This window comes from Magnolia sinica, chromosome 5, assembly GCF_029962835.1.
Source record: "Magnolia sinica isolate HGM2019 chromosome 5, MsV1, whole genome shotgun sequence".
In the NCBI taxonomy this organism is placed as follows: domain Eukaryota; kingdom Viridiplantae; phylum Streptophyta; class Magnoliopsida; order Magnoliales; family Magnoliaceae; genus Magnolia; species Magnolia sinica.
Window position 1 is genome coordinate 27278774 of NC_080577.1, and position 19320 is coordinate 27298093.

Sequence of the window (19320 nt, forward strand, 5' to 3'; positions counted from 1 at the left end):
CATATATGATTTTAGGGTAGGACAAGCTACTTTAGCCAACCAACTCAGACACGTTGGGTTGCCCACGCCGAATTTGCGAGATTCCGTCCTATCGACGGTCAAATTCCATGTTTATTTCTATTTTTACAATTCTCAGTATGTTTTAATCTGATTATAACTCTTCATCTGTTGGACTTCAGGAGTTGTGTCCAACATGAAAAGTGATAAGAAAAATTAGGAGAATAACGTGGTTAAGCCACATAGGATGCTTACTATAAATAGTAAATTTACTATTTATAGTAAGTTGCGAATTTTATGGAGTTTTAGTTATAATTTAATTCTTAAACTTTTTTCCTAGTATTGGTATCCCTATTTAAAGGGTTGTTGACTCGTTTATTTCATAAATCAGCCAATTTACAAATTTTCATGAATACTATTTTTTTTTATTGCCTTTTCCTCGTGGATTTGAGAAGTCTCTGTGAGGAGTCCAAAGAAGCTCTGTGGATTTGGAGTAGTTATCCTTGAGGAAGACGGTGATCGACTTTATCACGTTCACCCCTGCGTTAACTCTCCTTTAGCTACATTAACTTGAATCTAAAAGGAGAAGGGCCCTGCGGGTCTATCTGAGAGTCAAAAATAAAATAAAATAGGACAATGATTTGACACTAGTCTAAGGAGCAAAAACCGATGGATGTTTGGGTACAACTCACACCACCTTGGATAAATAGGTTGGGTGTGGATCCCATGAATTCTCATTTGGTTCAATAGCATGAGTCCTCCCCTACCCCCTGGACGCAATATGCTTGATCTGGATGAGCCAACCCATTAGCTTGCTCACCTCGAGTCAAGTTTGGGCAAGTTAGATAGAGTTGTAGAATAAAAAGAACCATGTTATATCTTTGTATGCCCGAATCTAGCTAGTAAAAAATTAGATGGGCATGGACCTAAACATGAAATGTACTCTACCTAGATTTTTAATTAGTCACTATAATGTTAAAATTTTAACTAAATTATTAATGGGTTAGGTCCAGGACTGCCCTCATCCTAACACACCCATTTGCACCTTACAACAGCCACAACCTACCTAATACATTGTGAGGGTGTCACTTGCAATGGCTCATGCATCAAATAAACCCATTATACAGTTTTGACTTCTCGATGATTTAATCAATGGAAATTACCAGGTGAGATTTCTTCTCAGGCACCCTAGCTCAACAGTAGATGCAACAAGAGAGGTGATTTCAAACTATCCATTCGATGGATCCTGTTATGGCTATTCCGAGATAAAGACCCCAGTGATCGGGTAATGCCAAAAACCATCTTTGCCCACCTTTTTTTGTTACTCCGAACATTGTCCTTGCATTTAATCATTATATTCTACACCACAAGATGAGTGGCTCGACAATGGGTTCGAACGTTATTCTTTATGGTGGAGCCTGTGTTTTGGATGGGTTGGATCTTGTGTGCAAATGTGAGATAAATGGGTAAGTTGGACCCCAAATGTATATCCAACTCGGGGCCACTTGGTTGCAAGCAAATCTCATACCAAATAAGTGATTGAGACTTTTTTAAAAGGCAAATAAAAAATCTCTCTTATTACCCACCACTTGTAAAAGCCCAAAAATTGTAAAGATATATTAAAAGGTTGAAGCCCCTTGCTAGAAGGAAAGAGGAAAAAGGGGAAAATGATTAAAAAAGAAGAAAATAAAAAAAAGGTCAAACCTTGAGCAAGTGATAAAAAAAAAAAAAAAAACTACCCACATCCCAAGCTAGGGAGGAAAAGAATGCCCACACCTCAGGTGAGAGAGAAAAACTACCCATAGCCAAGCCCATGTAATACTTTGAACCATATATGAAAGCAAGAGAAGGCTTTTACATGAGATTGTGCTTATTTTTCAGCTCGTTTGTTTTTTTTTTTTTTCTCACAGGAGCACATTAATCAAAATTAAGAGAATTGGAGGATCCAACCCCTCCAAGACCATTAAAAGAAGGGAGCGAGGGTTCATGATCTTGTATGAGGTGGTTTGATTGGGTCATTTAGATGCATGAATAGCCATGATGGATTTGAGGTTCGTGATCAACAATAAATGCTACCTTGATTATATCCCAAATATAGATGTAGGATCCTGAAAATTACAAAATGGGATGTACATGTAGAAAAGGATATTTAAAAACTACTAACAGGTATAGATCTATATAGATCTCTTTATTTGAAATGCATGTTGTAAAAAGTGGAGGGTTCCAGACGAAGAAAGAAACTTAATGAGGGTTTTACTGTATCAACAACCTATAAAACAAGCATGCGATGAAAAGCACAAGGCCCACACCAAACATAAATTTATCTTTTTTACATCTATCTTTACTTTTATCCTAGCATAGTATACCCCAATTTTAGCATAGATTGTTGCTGTCCCACGCCACCGATACAGTACCATAGAATTAGATTAAATATCCATATACATAAGTTGTTGGACCTCGATTAATTGAATTCTTATTTACACGATCATCTTTTTGGTTACATCTTGGTGACCATCGGCCTGATCAATATGTTCTTACTCATGGATCATATATTTATATTTTGTTCTACTTATTTATTATGATACTTAATCATTTGTAATGAGCTTGATTTATATATTAATGAAATCATCTTAATTTTAACATTTTATTTATTTATTTGTTTATATTCATCAATTTAATAAATATTAATAACAATAATTACTTGTGAAAAGGAAAACAAATTAATTGGAGAGACTCATCCATACTCTTCCTAATGCATAGGCCACCAGTGTTCAATCAAAGACCATGTGAAGTATGAATTTGGCACGCCTGAACAGTGTAATAGTACGGAAATTCAAATACATTTGACCACATTGCACTGTGTTTGATTGAATTACCCAAACACTTCGGTCGGGCATCAATATAGCCTTTCATATCACATGTGATGGACGGATTGGATCTCTGGCCTATCGTGTTATGCGGGCACATTTGTCGCGTGTACATCAGCTTCATCGGGCGCGCGCGCTTAGCGAAGCTCTCAAAGTATCAGAGGGCGGTCATTAACAGGAAGTGCAGGGTCATTTCCGTCATAGCAACTTAAAAGACTGTCCTTCTAGGTTTTTCCCGGCTACTCCATACAAAACCCCGCAACATCACTTCCTTCTCTTCCGAATACCGGAGTCCTATTCGCTCTCTCCCGTTTTCCATCTCTCAAATCCCTCTCTCGCTCTCTGCTCGCAGATCCAAAAACGCGAAGATGTCGCTGCGGGTATTGAATCCTAATGCGGAAGTGCTGAACAAGTCAGCCGCGCTGCACATGAACATCAATGCCGCCAAGGGCCTCCAAGACGTCCTCAAGACCAATCTCGGTCCCAAGGGCACTATCAAGATGTATGGCCCACCTTAATCTCCATCATCATCACCGTCCATTCCATCACCACCACTACTACTACCATCATCATCTTCATTCTTCCTCTTCTTTTTTGGCCAGGCTCGTCGGAGGCGCCGGAGACATCAAGCTCACCAAGGACGGCAACACCCTTCTCAAGGAAATGGTCAGTTTCTCATTGTATCAGGGAATGCCGAAGACGTGCTGTCATATCCAGACCGTTGGTCTGATGGGCCCGTTTGCTGAGCTCAAAAATCGCCCTGATCGGTAACAAAGTTACATCTGATCGTTGAGCTACAGATGCACATTCAACAGGCCAAATCCTACCAGTTGAATACCCAGAATCATGTTATCAATACGTTTTTGCTGGACTATGGTCCATTCATGGTAGGGTTATTCGATGAACGGTCCGGATCATGTCTTCACGTGCACAATCTATTCATTTTCGATTGGCATTTCATGGTTTCCTCATCACTCTTTCTCTGTTCATTACTCAGCTTCCTTTGAAGTTTTCTGCCTTTTTATTTATTTATTTATTCATGTCTGATGATTTCTGCCTATTTAAGTTGCAATTGGATGGTTTTGCAGCAAATTCAAAATCCAACGGCCATCATGATCGCGAGGACTGCAGTGGCCCAGGATGATGCGAGTGGTGATGGCACGACTTCTACCGTGCTCTTCATTGGGGAGCTTATGAAACAATCGGAGCGTTGCATCGATGAAGGTTAGTACTTAGTACTCTTAACCGATTTAACTTTTTATCCATTGCTTATGCATTCTCATCAAAGGGTGCATTTCTTTTCTTGTTCTATCACGAAATCTTATGTGTCATTTGAATTACTTTCAATTAATGCTGAAGCATTACATTGAGTAGATTCATTTCAGTAGTCTCTGGTTAAGGGTTTATGCTGCTTTTGGATGCTCAATCGTGTTGATTCACAATAAATCAATTTTAAAAGTGAAAATGGTCAAACTTGCTCCACTCTGATCATAATGATAGAGTTGGCCCGAAATAGTAATTATGTTTGTTTCGAGTTCAACTTGAAAACCCCTTAAAAAAAGAAAAATAAAAAAAAAAGAAAAATCCAACTTGAAATGCATTTGATGGGAAGTGGGCCTGAATTTGAATCCAAAGAATAGCATCAATAAATGCAGAAATTCGTCCCACGAAGAAAAAAAATAAATTCATAGTGGCAGTAATTCAAAGAAAGATAAAGGATTGTTGAAGGACTTTCAACGGCCTTCTACGATATCACACCATTATAGAATATAGGAATCACTATTTTCGCTTATCCCACTCAATGAAGCAGAAAATTCTGAAATTCTGTTTAAGAAATAAGGTGCCTATTCCATGTATTTCCTTGTATTTATATGCCTTTTTCTTCAATAATTTCCTACTTTAACTCTACTTGTATATGTCTTTGCTTGCTAATCAAGTTTCACAAGTAAAAGAAACTAAACAAGAAAGGAAATTAAGTAAGCTAGGACTATCTTTAGGGACCAACTAATCAAAATAAATAGTTAGGAAAAAAGAAAGTACCTCATCATTGTCATCTAAGCCTTGTCCCAACTAATAGGGTTCCTATTCGTCATCCCACTTATCATGAACCGTATTCTCAATTAAACTATATGTCCTCACTCCTCAAGTATTTTCTCACTACCCTCACCCATGTCCTTTTGGGCCTTCCCCTTGCCCTTTTAGAGCCTTTAACTTGAACCCACTGCTTTTAGCCGGTGTAGTTCATGGTCTCTGACTCTCTGTGGCACATGGCCCAACCATCTAAGTCTACATTCCCTCATCATTACCCATTGGTGCCACTCCTAACTTTCTTTGGATGCATGCATTTTTTATTTTATCCTTCCTCATCTTACCACTCATCCATCTTAACATCCTCTTTTCAGCTATCTCATCCTACGAAGCATGGTCGGTCTTATAGCTATGTTATAAAATTTCTCCTTTGGTTTGATTGGGACATGGCAATCACTTAAAACTCCAGAGGCACATCTCCACTTCTTCCACCTTGCTAGAATTCTGGAGCAACATTCTTCTCAATCTCTCTGCTCTCATGAATTATTGGCCCAAGATATTGAAAATGGTTATTTTGGGGGTGCTTCTTGGTCAACATTTTTAACTAATTCCTCGTTTTCAGTCTATTGTTGCTAATATTGCATTCCATCTAGTTTGTTTAGTTTAATTAATTTTAAAAACATGTAGATTATAAGCATCCCTCCATAGTTAGAGCTTTATGTTTATGCCCTCCCTCATCTTGTCAATTAGGATTGCCATTTGCAAATAACATACACCATGGGACCTCATCTTGTAAATGCTTCGTTCACTTGTCCATAACCAATGTGTAAAAATATGGGTTCAATTCCTCACCCTAGTGTAAGCCTACATGAATTTGGGAACTCACTTGTCTCTCCACCAGTGGTCCTCACATTTGTTATCGCTCACTCACTCACACATTTCCTTAACCATGTCAAGATCTCCTCTTGAGATTCTTTTCTTTCCCAACATCCTCTGGATTAACTCTCTAGGGTCCCTACTCCCTATCCTATGCTTTATATTGGTCAATAAAGACCATATAGAGATCATTCCTCGTATCTCTATATCTTTCCATTAGTTGTTTAAGTAGGAAAATAGCCTCAATAGTTGACCTTCTTGTTATAAATCCAAACTGATTTTCTGATGCATGCATTTTTAATTCTATCCTTCCTCATCTTACCACTCATCCATCTTAACATCCTCTTTTCAGCTATCTCATCCTACGAAGCATGGTTGGTCTTATAGCTATGCTATAAAATTTATCCTTTGGTTTGATTGGTACATGGTGATCACTTAAAACTCCAGAGGCACATCTCCACTTCTTCCACCTTGCCAGAATTATGGAGCAACATTCGTCTCAATCTCACTGCTCTCGTGAAATATTGGCCCAAGATATTGAAAATGGTCATTTTGGGGTGCTTCTCGGTCATCATTCTTAACTAATTCCTCGTTTTCAGTCTATTGTAGCTAATATTTCATTCCATATGGTTTGTTTAGTCTAATTAATTTTAAAAACATTTAGATTCTAAGCATCCCTCCATAGTTAGAGCTTTATGTTTATGCCCTCCCTCATCTTGTTAATCAAGATTGCCATATGCAAATAACATACACCATGGGACCTCATCTTGTAAATGCTTCGTTCACTTGTCCATAACCAATGTGTAAAACTATGGGTTCAATGCCTCACCCTAGTGTAAGCCTACATGAATTTGGGAACTCACTTATCTCTCCACCAGTGGTCCTCACATTTGTTATCGCTCGCTCACTCACACGTTTCCTTAACCATGTTAAGATCTCCTCTTGAGATGCTTTTCTTTCCCAACATCCTCTGGATTAACTCTCTAGGGTCCCTACTCCCTATCCTATTCTTTATATTGGTCAATAAAGACCATATAGAGATCATTCCTCGTATCTCTAAATCTTTCCATTAGCTATCTAAGTAGGAAAATGGCCTCAATAGTTGACCTTCTTGTTATAAATCCAAACTGATTTTCTGACACTTTTATCTCACGCTTTAACCTTTGTTTGATCACTCTCTCCCAAAATTTCGTAGTATTGACTCAAAAGTTTAATGCCACAATAGTTAGTCCAGATCTGTCCCCCTTTTTCTTGTAAATAGGTACCATGGTACTATTGCCCCATTCATTTGGCATTTTTTTCGGTCCTACAAACTTGTTTAACAACTTTTTCCAACCAAAATAAATCGTATCTCCCATGTACTTTCAAACCTTTTGTGGCATACCATCTGGTCCTAGGGCATTCGTTTCTTCATCTTTTAAAGCTTCTTCACTTTGGATATCCGAATCCTACGAATGTATTGCCTTTGGTGTCATTTGAGTTTATGATTCCTTTTGTCCTATGCTCTCAGAGCGGCCATTATCTAATAAGTTTTGGAAATAGCTTCTCAACCTCTCATCGATATCATTATCATCGTCTTTAATCAATACACTCTTGTCATCACTGTCATTGCATCTAATGGGATCTAAGTCCCTAGCTTTCCTCTGTCTCATTTTTGCAAGTTCGAAGACATCTTTCTCACTTTTTATGAGTGTATCCCTAGTCTATTTTAAAGATCATCACATGCCTTAAGTGTAGCCCTAGGTGCTATTCTTAAATCCTAGCATTAAAAAAAGAAACTATCTTCTATAGAAATGTCCAAACATCTCATCTGTAGGAATCATGTGGGCTCCATGTCTTGGTCAAATAGTCAAACCCTCTGAACCTAAATGTCTCCCAGTATTTTCTGGACAAAAATGGGGTCTGAAAGCACACACTTGTGCTTCCCAACTGGTCAACCGTGTGAACTGTGGCCTGATCTTCAGTCAGATTACTCCTTGTGCCTGCCTTTGGCCCTGCTTAAGATCTTTTGAAGATCAGGAGGTTCTCCTGCATCTGCATGGAATTTCAATCAGGGGTTAGTCATCGCTATGAATTGAAATGATCTTATCTTCATTTTGGACATTTTCCTAATTGCAATAAGTTAGTCCAATTGAGCATCCAAACCCGCCCTTAGCTAAATCAGAGACACTACAAAGATTCTTATCCAGGACGTGAATAAATCAACAAAATAACCAACGGATTCTGTGTAAGTGGTTTCATCCCCATCCTCAGTGCATTACTGTGAGGTAGGATAGGAAGCCACAACTGTTTCATTTCATAATGTTATTGTTTGTCACTTATTATCATGTGTGGCATGATTCTGGTGTCAAATCCTACCAGTTGAATACCCAGAATCATGTTATCAATACGTTTTTGCTGGACTATGGTCCATTCATGGTAGGGTTATTCGATGAACGGTCCGGATCATGTCTTCACGGGCACACACTATTCATTTTCCATTGGCATTTCATGGTTTCCTCATCACTCTTTCTTTGTTCATTACTTAGCTTCCTTTGAAGTTTTCTGCCTTTTTATTTATTTATTTATTCATGTCTGATGATTTCTGCCTATTTAAGTTGCGATTGGATGGTTTTGCAGCAAATTCAAAATCCAACGGCCATCATGATCGCGAGGACTGCAGTGGCCCAGGATGATGCGAGTGGCGATGGCACGACTTCTACCGTGCTCTTCATTGGGGAGCTTATGAAACAATCGGAGCGTTGCATCGATGAAGGTTAGTACTTAGTACTCTTAACCGATTTAACTTTTTATCCATTGCTTATGCATTCTCATCAAAGGGTGCATTTCTTTTCTTGTTCTATCACGAAATCTTATGTGTCATTTGAATTACTTTCAATTAATGCTGAAGCATTACATTGAGTAGATTCATTTCAGTAGTCTCTGGTTAAGGGTTTATGCTGCTTTTGGATGCTCAATCGTGTTGATTCACAAAAAATCAATTTTAAAAGTGAAAATGGTCTAACTTGCTCCACTCTGATCATAATGATAGAGTTGGCCCGAAATAGTAATTATGTTTGTTTCGAGTTCAACTTGAAAACCCCTTAAAAAAAGAAAAATAAAAAAAAAGAAAAATCCAACTTGAAATGCATTTGATGGGAAGTGGGCCTGAATTTGAATCCAAAGAATAGCATCAATAAATGCAGAAATTCGTCCCGCGAAGAAAAAAAAAAAAATCATAGTGGCAGTAATTCAAAGAAAGATAAAGGATTGTTGAAGGACTTTCAACGGCCTTCTACGATATCACACCATTATGGAATATAGGAATCACTATTTTAGCTTATCCCACTCAATGGAAGCAGAAAATTCTGAAATTCTGTTTAAGAAATAAGGTGCCTATTCCATGTATTTCCTTGTATTTATATGCCTTTTTCTTCAATAATTTCCTACTTTAACTCTACTTGTATATGTCTTCGCTTGCTAATCAAGTTTCACAAGTAAAAGAAACTAAACAAGAAAGGAAATTAAGTAAGCTAGGACTATCTTTAGGGACCAACTAATCAAAATAAATAGTTAGGAAAAAAGAAAGTACCTCATCATTGTCATCTAAGCCTTGTCCCAACTAATAGGGTTCCTGTTCGTCATCCCACTTATCATGAACCGTATTCTCAATTAAACTATATGTCCTCACTCCTCAAGTATTTTCTCACTACCCTCACCCATGTCCTTTTGGGCCTTCCCCTTGCCCTTTTAGAGCCTTTAACTTGAACCCACTGCTTTTACCCGGTGTAGTTCGTGGTCTCTGACTCTCTGTGGCACATGGCCCAACCATCTAAGTCTACATTCCCTCATCATTACCCATTGGTGCCACTCCTAACTTTCTTTGGATGCATGCATTTTTTATTTTATCCTTCCTCATCTTACCACTCATCCATCTTAACATCCTCTTTTCAGCTATCTCATCCTACGAAGCATGGTCGGTCTTATAGCTATGTTATAAAATTTCTCCTTTGGTTTGATTGGGACATGGCAATCACTTAAAACTCCAGAGGCACATCTCCACTTCTTCCACCCTGCTAGAATTCTGGAGCAACTTTCTTCTCAATCTCTCTACTCTCATGAATTATTGGCCCAAGATATTGAAAATGGTTATTTTGGGGGTGCTTCTTGGTCAACATTTTTAACTAATTCCTCGTTTTCAGTCTATTGTTGCTAATATTGCATTCCATCTAGTTTGTTTAGTTTAATTAATTTTAAAAACATGTAGATTATAAGCATCCCTCCATAGTTAGAGCTTTATGTTTATGCCCTCCCTCATCTTGTCAATTAGGATTGCCATTTGCAAATAACATACACCATGGGACCTCATCTTGTAAATGCTTCGTTCACTTGTCCATAACCAATGTGTAAAAATATGGGTTCAATTCCTCACCCTAGTGTAAGCCTACATGAATTTGGGAACTCACTTGTCTCTCCACCAGTGGTCCTCACATTTGTTATCGCTCACTCACTCACACATTTCCTTAACCATGTCAAGATCTCCTCTTGAGATTCTTTTCTTTCCCAACATCCTCTGGATTAACTCTCTAGGGTCCCTACTCCCTATCCTATGCTTTATATTGGTCAATAAAGACCATATAGAGATCATTCCTCGTATCTCTATATCTTGCCATTAGTTGTTTAAGTAGGAAAATAGCCTCAATAGTTGACCTTCTTGTTATAAATCCAAACTGATTTTCTGATGCATGCATTTTTAATTCTATCCTTCCTCATCTTACCACTCATCCATCTTAACATCCTCTTTTCAGCTATCTCATCCTACGAAGCATGGTTGGTCTTATAGCTATGCTATAAAATTTATCCTTTGGTTTGATTGGTACATGGCGATCACTTAAAACTCCAGAGGCACATCTCCACTTCTTCCACCTTGCCAGAATTATGGAGCAACATTCGTCTCAATCTCACTGCTCTCGTGAAATATTGGCCCAAGATATTGAAAATGGTCATTTTGGGGTGCTTCTCGGTCATCATTCTTAACTAATTCCTCGTTTTCAGTCTATTGTAGCTAATATTTCATTCCATATAGTTTGTTTAGTCTAATTAATTTTAAAAACATTTAGATTCTAAGCATCCCTCCATAGTTAGAGCTTTATGTTTATGCCCTCCCTCATCTTGTCAATCAAGATTGCCATATGCAAATAACATACACCATGGGACCTCATCTTGTAAATGCTTCGTTCACTTGTCCATAACCAATGTGTAAAAATATGGGTTCAATGCCTCACCCTAGTGTAAGCCTACATGAATTTGGGAACTCACTTATCTCTCCACCAGTGGTCCTCACATTTGTTATCGCTCGCTCACTCACACGTTTCCTTAACCATGTTAAGATCTCCTCTTGAGATTCTTTTCTTTCCCAACATCCTCTGGATTAACTCTCTAGGGTCCCTACTCCCTATCCTATTCTTTATATTGGTCAATAAAGACCATATAGAGATCATTTCTCATATCTCTAAATCTTTCCATTAGCTATCTAAGTAGGAAAATGGCCTCAATAGTTGACCTTCTTGTTATAAATCCAAACTGATTTTCTGACACTTTTATCTCACGCTTTAACCTTTGTTTGATCACTCTCTCCCAAAATTTCGTAGTATTGACTCAAAAGTTTAATGCCACAATAGTTAGTCCAGATCTGTCCCCCTTTTTCTTGTAAATAGGTACCATGGTACTATTGCCCCATTCATTTGGCATTTTTTTCGGTCCTACAAACTTGTTTAACTACTTTTTCAACCAAAATAAATCGGTATCTCCCATGTACTTTCAAACCTTTTGTGGCATACCATCTGGTCCTAGGGCATTCATTTCTTCATCTTTTAAAGCTTCTTCACTTTGGATATCTGAATCCTACGAATGTATTGCCTTTGGTGTCATTTGAGTTTATGATTCCTTTTGTCCTATGCTCTCAGAGCGGCCATTATCTAATAAGTTTTGGAAATAGCTTCTCAACCTCTCATCGATATCATTATCATCGTCTTTAATCAATACACTCTTGTCATCACTGTCATTGCATCTAATGGGATCTAAGTCCCTAGCTTTCCTCTGTCTCATTTTTGCAAGTTCGAAGACATCTTTCTCACTTTTTATGAGTGTATCCCTAGTCTATTTTAAAGATCATCACATGCCTTAAGTGTAGCCCTAGGTGCTATTCTTAAATCCTAGCATTAAAAAAAGAAACTATCTTCTATAGAAATGTCCAAACATCTCATCTGTAGGAATCATGTGGGCTCCATGTCTTGGTCAAATAGTCAAACCCTCTGAACCTAAATGTCTCCCAGTATTTTCTGGACAAAAATGGGGTCTGAAAGCACACACTTGCGCTTCCCAACTGGTCAACCGTGTGAACTGTGGCCTGATCTTCAGTCAGATTACTCCTTGTGCCTGCCTTTGGCCCTGCTTAAGATCTTTTGAAGATCAGGAGGTTCTCCTGCATCAGCATGGAATTTCAATCAGGGGTTAGTCATCGCTATGAATTGAAATGATCTTATCTTCATTTTGGACATTTTCCTAATTGCAATAAGTTAGTCCAATTGAGCATCCAAACCCGCCCTTAGCTAAATCAGAGACACTACAAAGATTCTTATCCAGGACGTGAATAAATCAACAAAATAACCAACAGATTCTGTGTAAGTGGTTTCATCCCCATCCTCAGTGCATTACTGTGAGGTAGGATAGGAAGCCACAACTGTTTCATTTCATAATGTTATTGTTTGTCACTTATTATCATGTGTGGCATGATTCTGGTGTCAAATTAATGGAATAAGGGTGTAATCTTGTTAAATGGTACTCACATCAGTGCATGGTACATCACGGAAGCTATCTTACATCACTGAAGAAATCTTGGAGACCTCTAGAGTGAGTATTTACTCTTCCCATGTACCCAAGGAAACAAACCCAGCAATCAATAGGGCCTTGAAGGAGGATGTGAGGAAGATCTAAAAGGGCTTGGACGGTGGCGAGAGGGATGTTGCGGCTTTTCTCACATACCAAAGATAGGGCCTCAGATAGGATTTTTTTGAGAAATGGGATTTGCAAAGCTGACCCCAAATAGCTGGGACAAGCCTATGACAATGTTGAAGATGTTGGTGATGATTGTACCAAGGGAGGCTAATGAGATTGCAGATGCTATTGCCAAAGAGGGGGTGACAAGAGTGTTGCTGTTGGATCGTCATTGTAGCTTTCTTGGTTGTTGTTCTTCTGTTTTTCTTTAATAAAATGACTCATTTGCTCCTTGAAAAGGAATAACCTTCATTTTTCTGACAAGTGATGGGAATTGCATGTATTAATTCTGTTTTTGCATATTCGAATTCAAGACACTTGCAAATGCAGTACACAAACACAGTATATACCGTGCGTTATTTGCGTTTCTACTGTCATGGTGTTATGCGCAAAATCAAGTACATTATATGCATGTATAATAATATACACTGTATATAGTGTATATTATACAGACACACAAGAACAGTGACTCCTTTGTGTATCTGAAGGCTTCCATTTGAAATTGTCATGTAAACTTCCGTTTTCTTTCAGTTTTTACATGGTTATCCATTTTATGCTGCATGCTGGATTGAGATGCTATGCTTCTGTGCTTTATTTTGATCATGTTCGTTACTTCATTTTTTGAACAATGCTTGGTCTAGGGATGCATCCCCGTGTACTTGTTGATGGCTTTGACATTGCAAAACGAGCAACACTTGAATTTCTGGAGAAGTTTAAGACCCCTGTAGTGATGGGTGATGAGCCTGATAAAGAGATTCTCAAAATGGTCGCAAGAACAACACTAAGGACAAAGGTTTCAACTATTTTACTTCTTTATGTTTTTTGCTTTTCTAGTTTGAGTGTCTAATAGGAATTTTCTCTTGCATTTGTTTTTTTTTTATATTTAATTTTTTAATTTTTCATATGGACTGCCTTGAAAGTTTTGTATTTCTTCTTCTGTGCAGCTGTACGAAGCACTTGCAGATCAGTTAACTGAGATAGTTGTTAATGGGGTGAGAACTTGTATTTGGAGTTGACATTTGTTTTGAATTTCACGTTTCTCCATCCATATCTGTATTTTTCGTAACACGTTGTGCATTTTCCAACAGTGTTATGGTCATGAACTCATGGCAGTTTATTTCATTCTACCGAAGCAGAATGATCCCATGTGCCATTGGGCTCCAAATTCAATGTTGTACATTTACCGTTGAATATTACCTTTGTCTGTTTCTTGTCAGTTAAGGTGCAGAAATTCCTTCTGAGCATGTGTTTCTAATCTGTCTTGCTCAATCCTTTTGTTACTTTACCTCTCCATCTCCCTTCCTTTGTATGGTTATCTTGTAAATTTATATCCTTACTATTTTATATCTACTGTTAGAAATTAGATCATATAAATGATTAGCCTTGGAAGCACCACCATTTCTACTCTCTTTGATAAGGTATAAGAAACTATCAAGTAATGGGTTATAAAATACTGGGGGTTCTGACTGCACTAGATAGAGATAGTTATTGTGCGTTTTCTTCTGTACTCATGCGCATGAATAAAGTTTTCAACATTTATTAAACGTTTCTTCCATAAAAGGACTTCCTTATAAATCCAGTAATTATACATTCTCTCTGCATATCACACGCATTTGAGTTGGATTTTGCATTCTTTTAGCATTAGATGTTCTGTGTATGTGCGCGCGCGCCTCATCCTACTTCATGTTTAATGATTTAATCAGACTTATTTGTTTCCTTCCATTAAAACAATTACACTGTTCGATAAACTTCCCCTGACACCCTTCATTTTTAGCTTATTTCGCCCACCCCTCAGTAGACATTTGCTTAGTTGCAAGACTTGATTTTGCTTCTCCGTATTTACATATATTCTTTTGTTTCTATGTATTTAGATTTATTCTTTATGTATCTCTGTGTTTGTTTGTGGAGGTTTCCTTGTCTGCTTCAATTTGATTTGTAGAAGTTTTTTGTTGAGTTCTATATTATGTGGGTGGTTAATTATAAATTTGTAATGTTAACTTTCATGATTAATAAATTGGATGATGGATATGAACAGGTGCTTTGTATTCGCAAGCCTGAGGAGCCTATTGATCTGTTTATGGTGGAGATTATGCACATGCGTCATAAGTTTGATGTAGACACACGTTTGGTATGCTTATCAGCTTTCTGTTATTATTTCCTGTTTGCACAGGCCAGACATTTTTCCTTTATGTTTAAGAGCTGTGTGCATTAGTTTTAATTTAGATGCTGAACTAGGGTCTGGTAATATCTCAATTGAATTTATGATGCGCATATAAATATTAAATATTCTTCTGATCCACTGAAAAGGTTGCAAGGTAGGTCTTGTCATTAGTTTTCATTAGATTTTTTCTGATCCAGTAATGTGCGTAAGGAACATTTTCAATGTTGTTGTCTTTTCATCCTCCGTTCACTTGTGCATGTGACAGTCCAAGGTATTCCATAACAGTAACAGTGGCCATAACGGCCACCACCGTTACCTTTACGATATGGGTCGTAACGGCCATTATGCTCTCTCTCTCTCTCTCTCTCTCTCTCTAATGAAAGAAAAAACCCAAAAAATCTGTATTTGCCCCGTAACGTTGAAAAAAAAATCCGAAAAACCTGTATTTGGCCCCTAACAGACTATTACGGGGCTATTATGGTCTTTACAAGGCGCGTAATGGGCTGTTAATGGCGGGTATAGGTCATTTTTTCCATAACGGCTGTTACGACCATTATGACCTTGTAACGTGTATCGGTTGCCACCGTTACCTTTACGTAACGGCCTTTATGGCACACCATGTGTGACACCTTACTTCTCACTGTGCATGGTTTCTATAAAAGCTCCTTTAGTTACATGCAGTGTTCGAAGTATCGACATCGCTACGAGTTTCACAGGCCGGGGTTACGGAAACAATATTGACATCGCTGATAATATCACCGATAACAAAAATGGGGGGAAACATGGGGAAAGTTGTGGAATTTTTTAGTGAAACTTCAGGAGATGCTAAAATGCTCATTTGCATATTTAGGAATAAAAAAATTGCAAAAAGAATGTATAGGGGGCCTAAAAGCCTGTGCCGTTGTATCCTTTAAAAAGAACACGTGCTGTCTTAAGAAATCAGTCCAACCATCCCATCAGTCCCATTTATCCATCTAACCTTCCATCCAAACATCCATCGATAGAATATCGAGAACACATGATATTTTGCTGAGAAATCGTCGACAAACCGAAAGGAAACGAAAGACTGTAGTCTCGAAATTACCCATGTGCGATAACGATAACGTCGCAATATTATCGTTAACAATTTGAACACTGTATACAACCATGCGCTTATAAAAAAAATTGAAATGGAATTTTTTTTTTTTTCAATAAACAGATTTTTGGCAATATCGATACATTGGTGATATCATCGAAATATCGTTGATACACTGAAGATACAAATGACACCTAGAATTTATACAGTAAATTTTTTTGGCGGTATCGATACATTGACAATACAAGCGACAACTGGAATTTACACAGTCGAAAATATTGGTGATACATTGGCGATATTGACGATACTTGGCAATACATGGCCGATAACTGGAATTTCTGATACTAGTGTTAGCCGAGCTGGAGATATGGATAATATTGGGGATACTCCGAACAATGGTTACATGTTAAATGGACAGTTTAGTTTCATAATCAGTCTTTCATGCTTTAACTGCTTTCCTTTTTAAAAGATATCCTTATTGCATGCTAAGTTGAATTTTGATGTGGTTTTGATGCTTCCGACGCATTTGTTATATAAAATCATTTTCTTGATTGGCACTCCATGATGCACTTCTGCTTGTGCATTTTCTTTGTACTTTGGTGAAATTCTGAATTCTATTTCTCATTTTTACAAGTTTAATGTAATTCTGGCTTTTCTAGGTTGAAGGTCTTGTCCTCGATCACGGTTCAAGACATCCTGATATGAAACGACGGGCAGAAAACTGCCATATCTTGACTTGCAATGTATCATTGGAATATGAGAAAAGGTAGTTAAAATTTCAGTCAGTTGTTTTTTACTAAAAAGTATAGGTTGCACATGCTAAGAAGATGTCAATGGAGATGGATTTTGTTGTAAGTCGTTTGAAAGGTATTTCCTATGGATGATTCAATTGCTTATTTCCTGCTCCTCGTGGTAAGATTGGCAGGGATACATGCTGGATATTTATTGCAGTCGTTCATGAATACAATTTTTATTTGGTTGCATTCCTAGACATTTTGTGAAAAACTCATTGCAGTCTCAACTGTGAATGTACTTATCAATTATAATTTGGAGTTTATAAAGGCTGGTGTCTTGTTGGGAACACTATCGTCTGGCCCTACTTTCCGAGGAATTTATCTGAATTGGAGGAGGCCGAGTTCCTCAATTTCTTGTGTTCTCTTGAATGTGTTCATCAAGGAAGTTAGGGAAGACATTCTTCTATAGCATGGGATACCTCTAGAAAGTTCTTGCTTAAATCTCTAGCCAACTTGTTGGTTAGCTATAGCGGGCCCAAGCATTCTCCCCTGAAAAGGATTGCAGGCAGCTGGATTGGCATAAGCTGTTTTGGGCAACAAGATTGAGAGTCTTTGTCCCATTTCAGACTCGAGATCACCATGAAACTAGCTGAGATGTTGGCATCTAATGTCTTCAACGCGCTTTACACCTTGTAGGCTTCTGGGCTCGAATGAACCAAAGGCCCTAGATAGTTGAGGATCTTGGTGCAGCTAGAAAGAAGAGCACAAGCTCTGATGACGACTTGAATTGATGGCTTCGACAGAATACAAATTCAAATCTTCACAAAAGCTCGAATCTTTATGGGCTAAATCACTCTTTAATGGACAGGTGATGGATAGGTGTCCCCCATCCTAAAGACTTGAAGGGACACATTTACTGAGGGCGGTTGAAGAGGTACGCCACGTCTCCCTGTAGAAGAAATATCTCCAATTGGCGTAGTACTAGCGTGATTCTCCTTAAGACGTGGCCTTAAAAACGATCATCGAGGGCGTGCAAGGCAACTGCTGCCTTTGAGACAAGAAATTTGAATTTGACTATTATCATGAGATGCTAGAAGTTCTTCGCGATAAGGTAAGTTGGGAATCTCCTGAGAAGAAGCTACACCCTTCGGGAGGCCCATCTTGCCTGGCGTAACGCTGGGCCCAACAATGACACTGTTTCCCACACTAGACTGGCAAGTGGGCCAATCTCCTAGTAGAACTAGATTTGGGCTCATCTTATAATTGGGCCTGGCACCAACAGGGCCCAACTCTGAGGTCCTCTCGATATTATCTGAGCACCCTCTACCCCTCGAGCAACTACTATTATTTGAGCTGGGGTTGAGCATCGAATGAAAATGGGGAAGTTTCTCGACTTGAGGTAGTTGTCGGCCGCTCTAAACCGCATGAATAGCCGCACATTGTGATGCTACTCGGGTCTCTCCATTGTGCAAACCTTGCTAGCGGGCAATATTCAAGCTCTTGGGATCGACGGATCTTGTTCTCTCATTCCAGCGGGGAAGGAGTGAGAACCACCATTCTCAAACTTAGGAGCCACAAACCCCCCATGTTGTCTGTGACAACTTTAGGCATCACCTTCGACCTTCGGCCCTAATGAAAAGTCTCCTCTAGTGTAGCTCCTCCCAACATTTGGTGGCCTGGTCCACAAGCACAATGTCACCAAAGCATGAAGCTAGAGCACGAAAGAAATCGTTAAACCAAAACTACTTTAGAGGAAGTTCCATTAAATGAAACAAGGCATCTTTCGTACCAAAAAACGGACTAATCTACTATTTGCAGATGGACTCCATGGGATCTATGCATTGGAGCATACTATTAAACAAGATCCTATCAATGCTCTCCAAATGGCAGAGCGATACCTAGACGGAAGAGGTGTTAAGGTGACATAGGAGAATGTCTCTCGAACCTAAATCACAATAAATTTGAAACCAGATGAATAAATCCTGAATGGAAAAATCCGATCGCAATGATACTACTAATCAGGATTGGAACATATTCTATGCTTTTGGAACGATATCTGAAGGAACTGAAATTATTGGATGAGATTCTTGATCGAGAGAGACTTGAGATTGATGGAGAGGTTGGAGGTAAGGAGGGGGAGGGAAGATGGTTGGTAGGGGCCTCAGGTGGACGTGGTGGAGGCAAAGAACCCAAAAGAGCCTCTTTGTAGGATGTCAAAGAACTCAGTTGATTCTTTGAAACCTTCGGCACTGGCGACAAGGGAGGAAACCTTTGAGCATGTGTCATGCAAAGGTTTCTTTAGGGGAACAACTTTATTGCTCCTCCTTTGAAGCTAATAGCTCCTAGTTTACCTTTGGAGGGCTAAAATGGCCTACTTGTACAATCAACTCTCTGCCATTGAACTTTTGACCATTGAGACCTTTAGTGGCACAAGCCAAATCTTCTTCCTTCTCCATATGAACGAAGGCAAATCCTCTAATTGAGGTTGAGCCTTTCACTTGCGGAATCACCACTGACCATTGAGACCTTCAATGGCACAAGCCAGCT

General features: G+C 38.6%; 1 protein-coding gene across 2 annotated transcripts in view; it reads left to right on the forward strand.

Moving 5' to 3' along the window:
• Window positions 1-3096: 3096 nt before the first annotated feature.
• LOC131245838 (T-complex protein 1 subunit zeta 1) overlaps window positions 3097-19320 on the forward strand; it is a 29098-nt gene continuing 12874 nt past the window's right edge. The window contains exons 1-7 of one of the 2 annotated variants that reach the window (XM_058245564.1): window positions 3097-3366; window positions 3467-3530; window positions 3953-4088; window positions 13445-13596; window positions 13748-13795; window positions 14839-14931; window positions 16699-16805. In XM_058245564.1, the coding sequence (XP_058101547.1) occupies window positions 3233-3366; window positions 3467-3530; window positions 3953-4088; window positions 13445-13596; window positions 13748-13795; window positions 14839-14931; window positions 16699-16805 (734 nt within the window). In that variant the 5' untranslated portion in view covers window positions 3097-3232. Of the gene's footprint in view, window positions 3367-3466; window positions 3531-3952; window positions 4089-8387; window positions 8524-13444; window positions 13597-13747; window positions 13796-14838; window positions 14932-16698; window positions 16806-19320 lie in introns of both variants that reach the window. The other variant, XM_058245562.1, reaches the window with a different exon arrangement.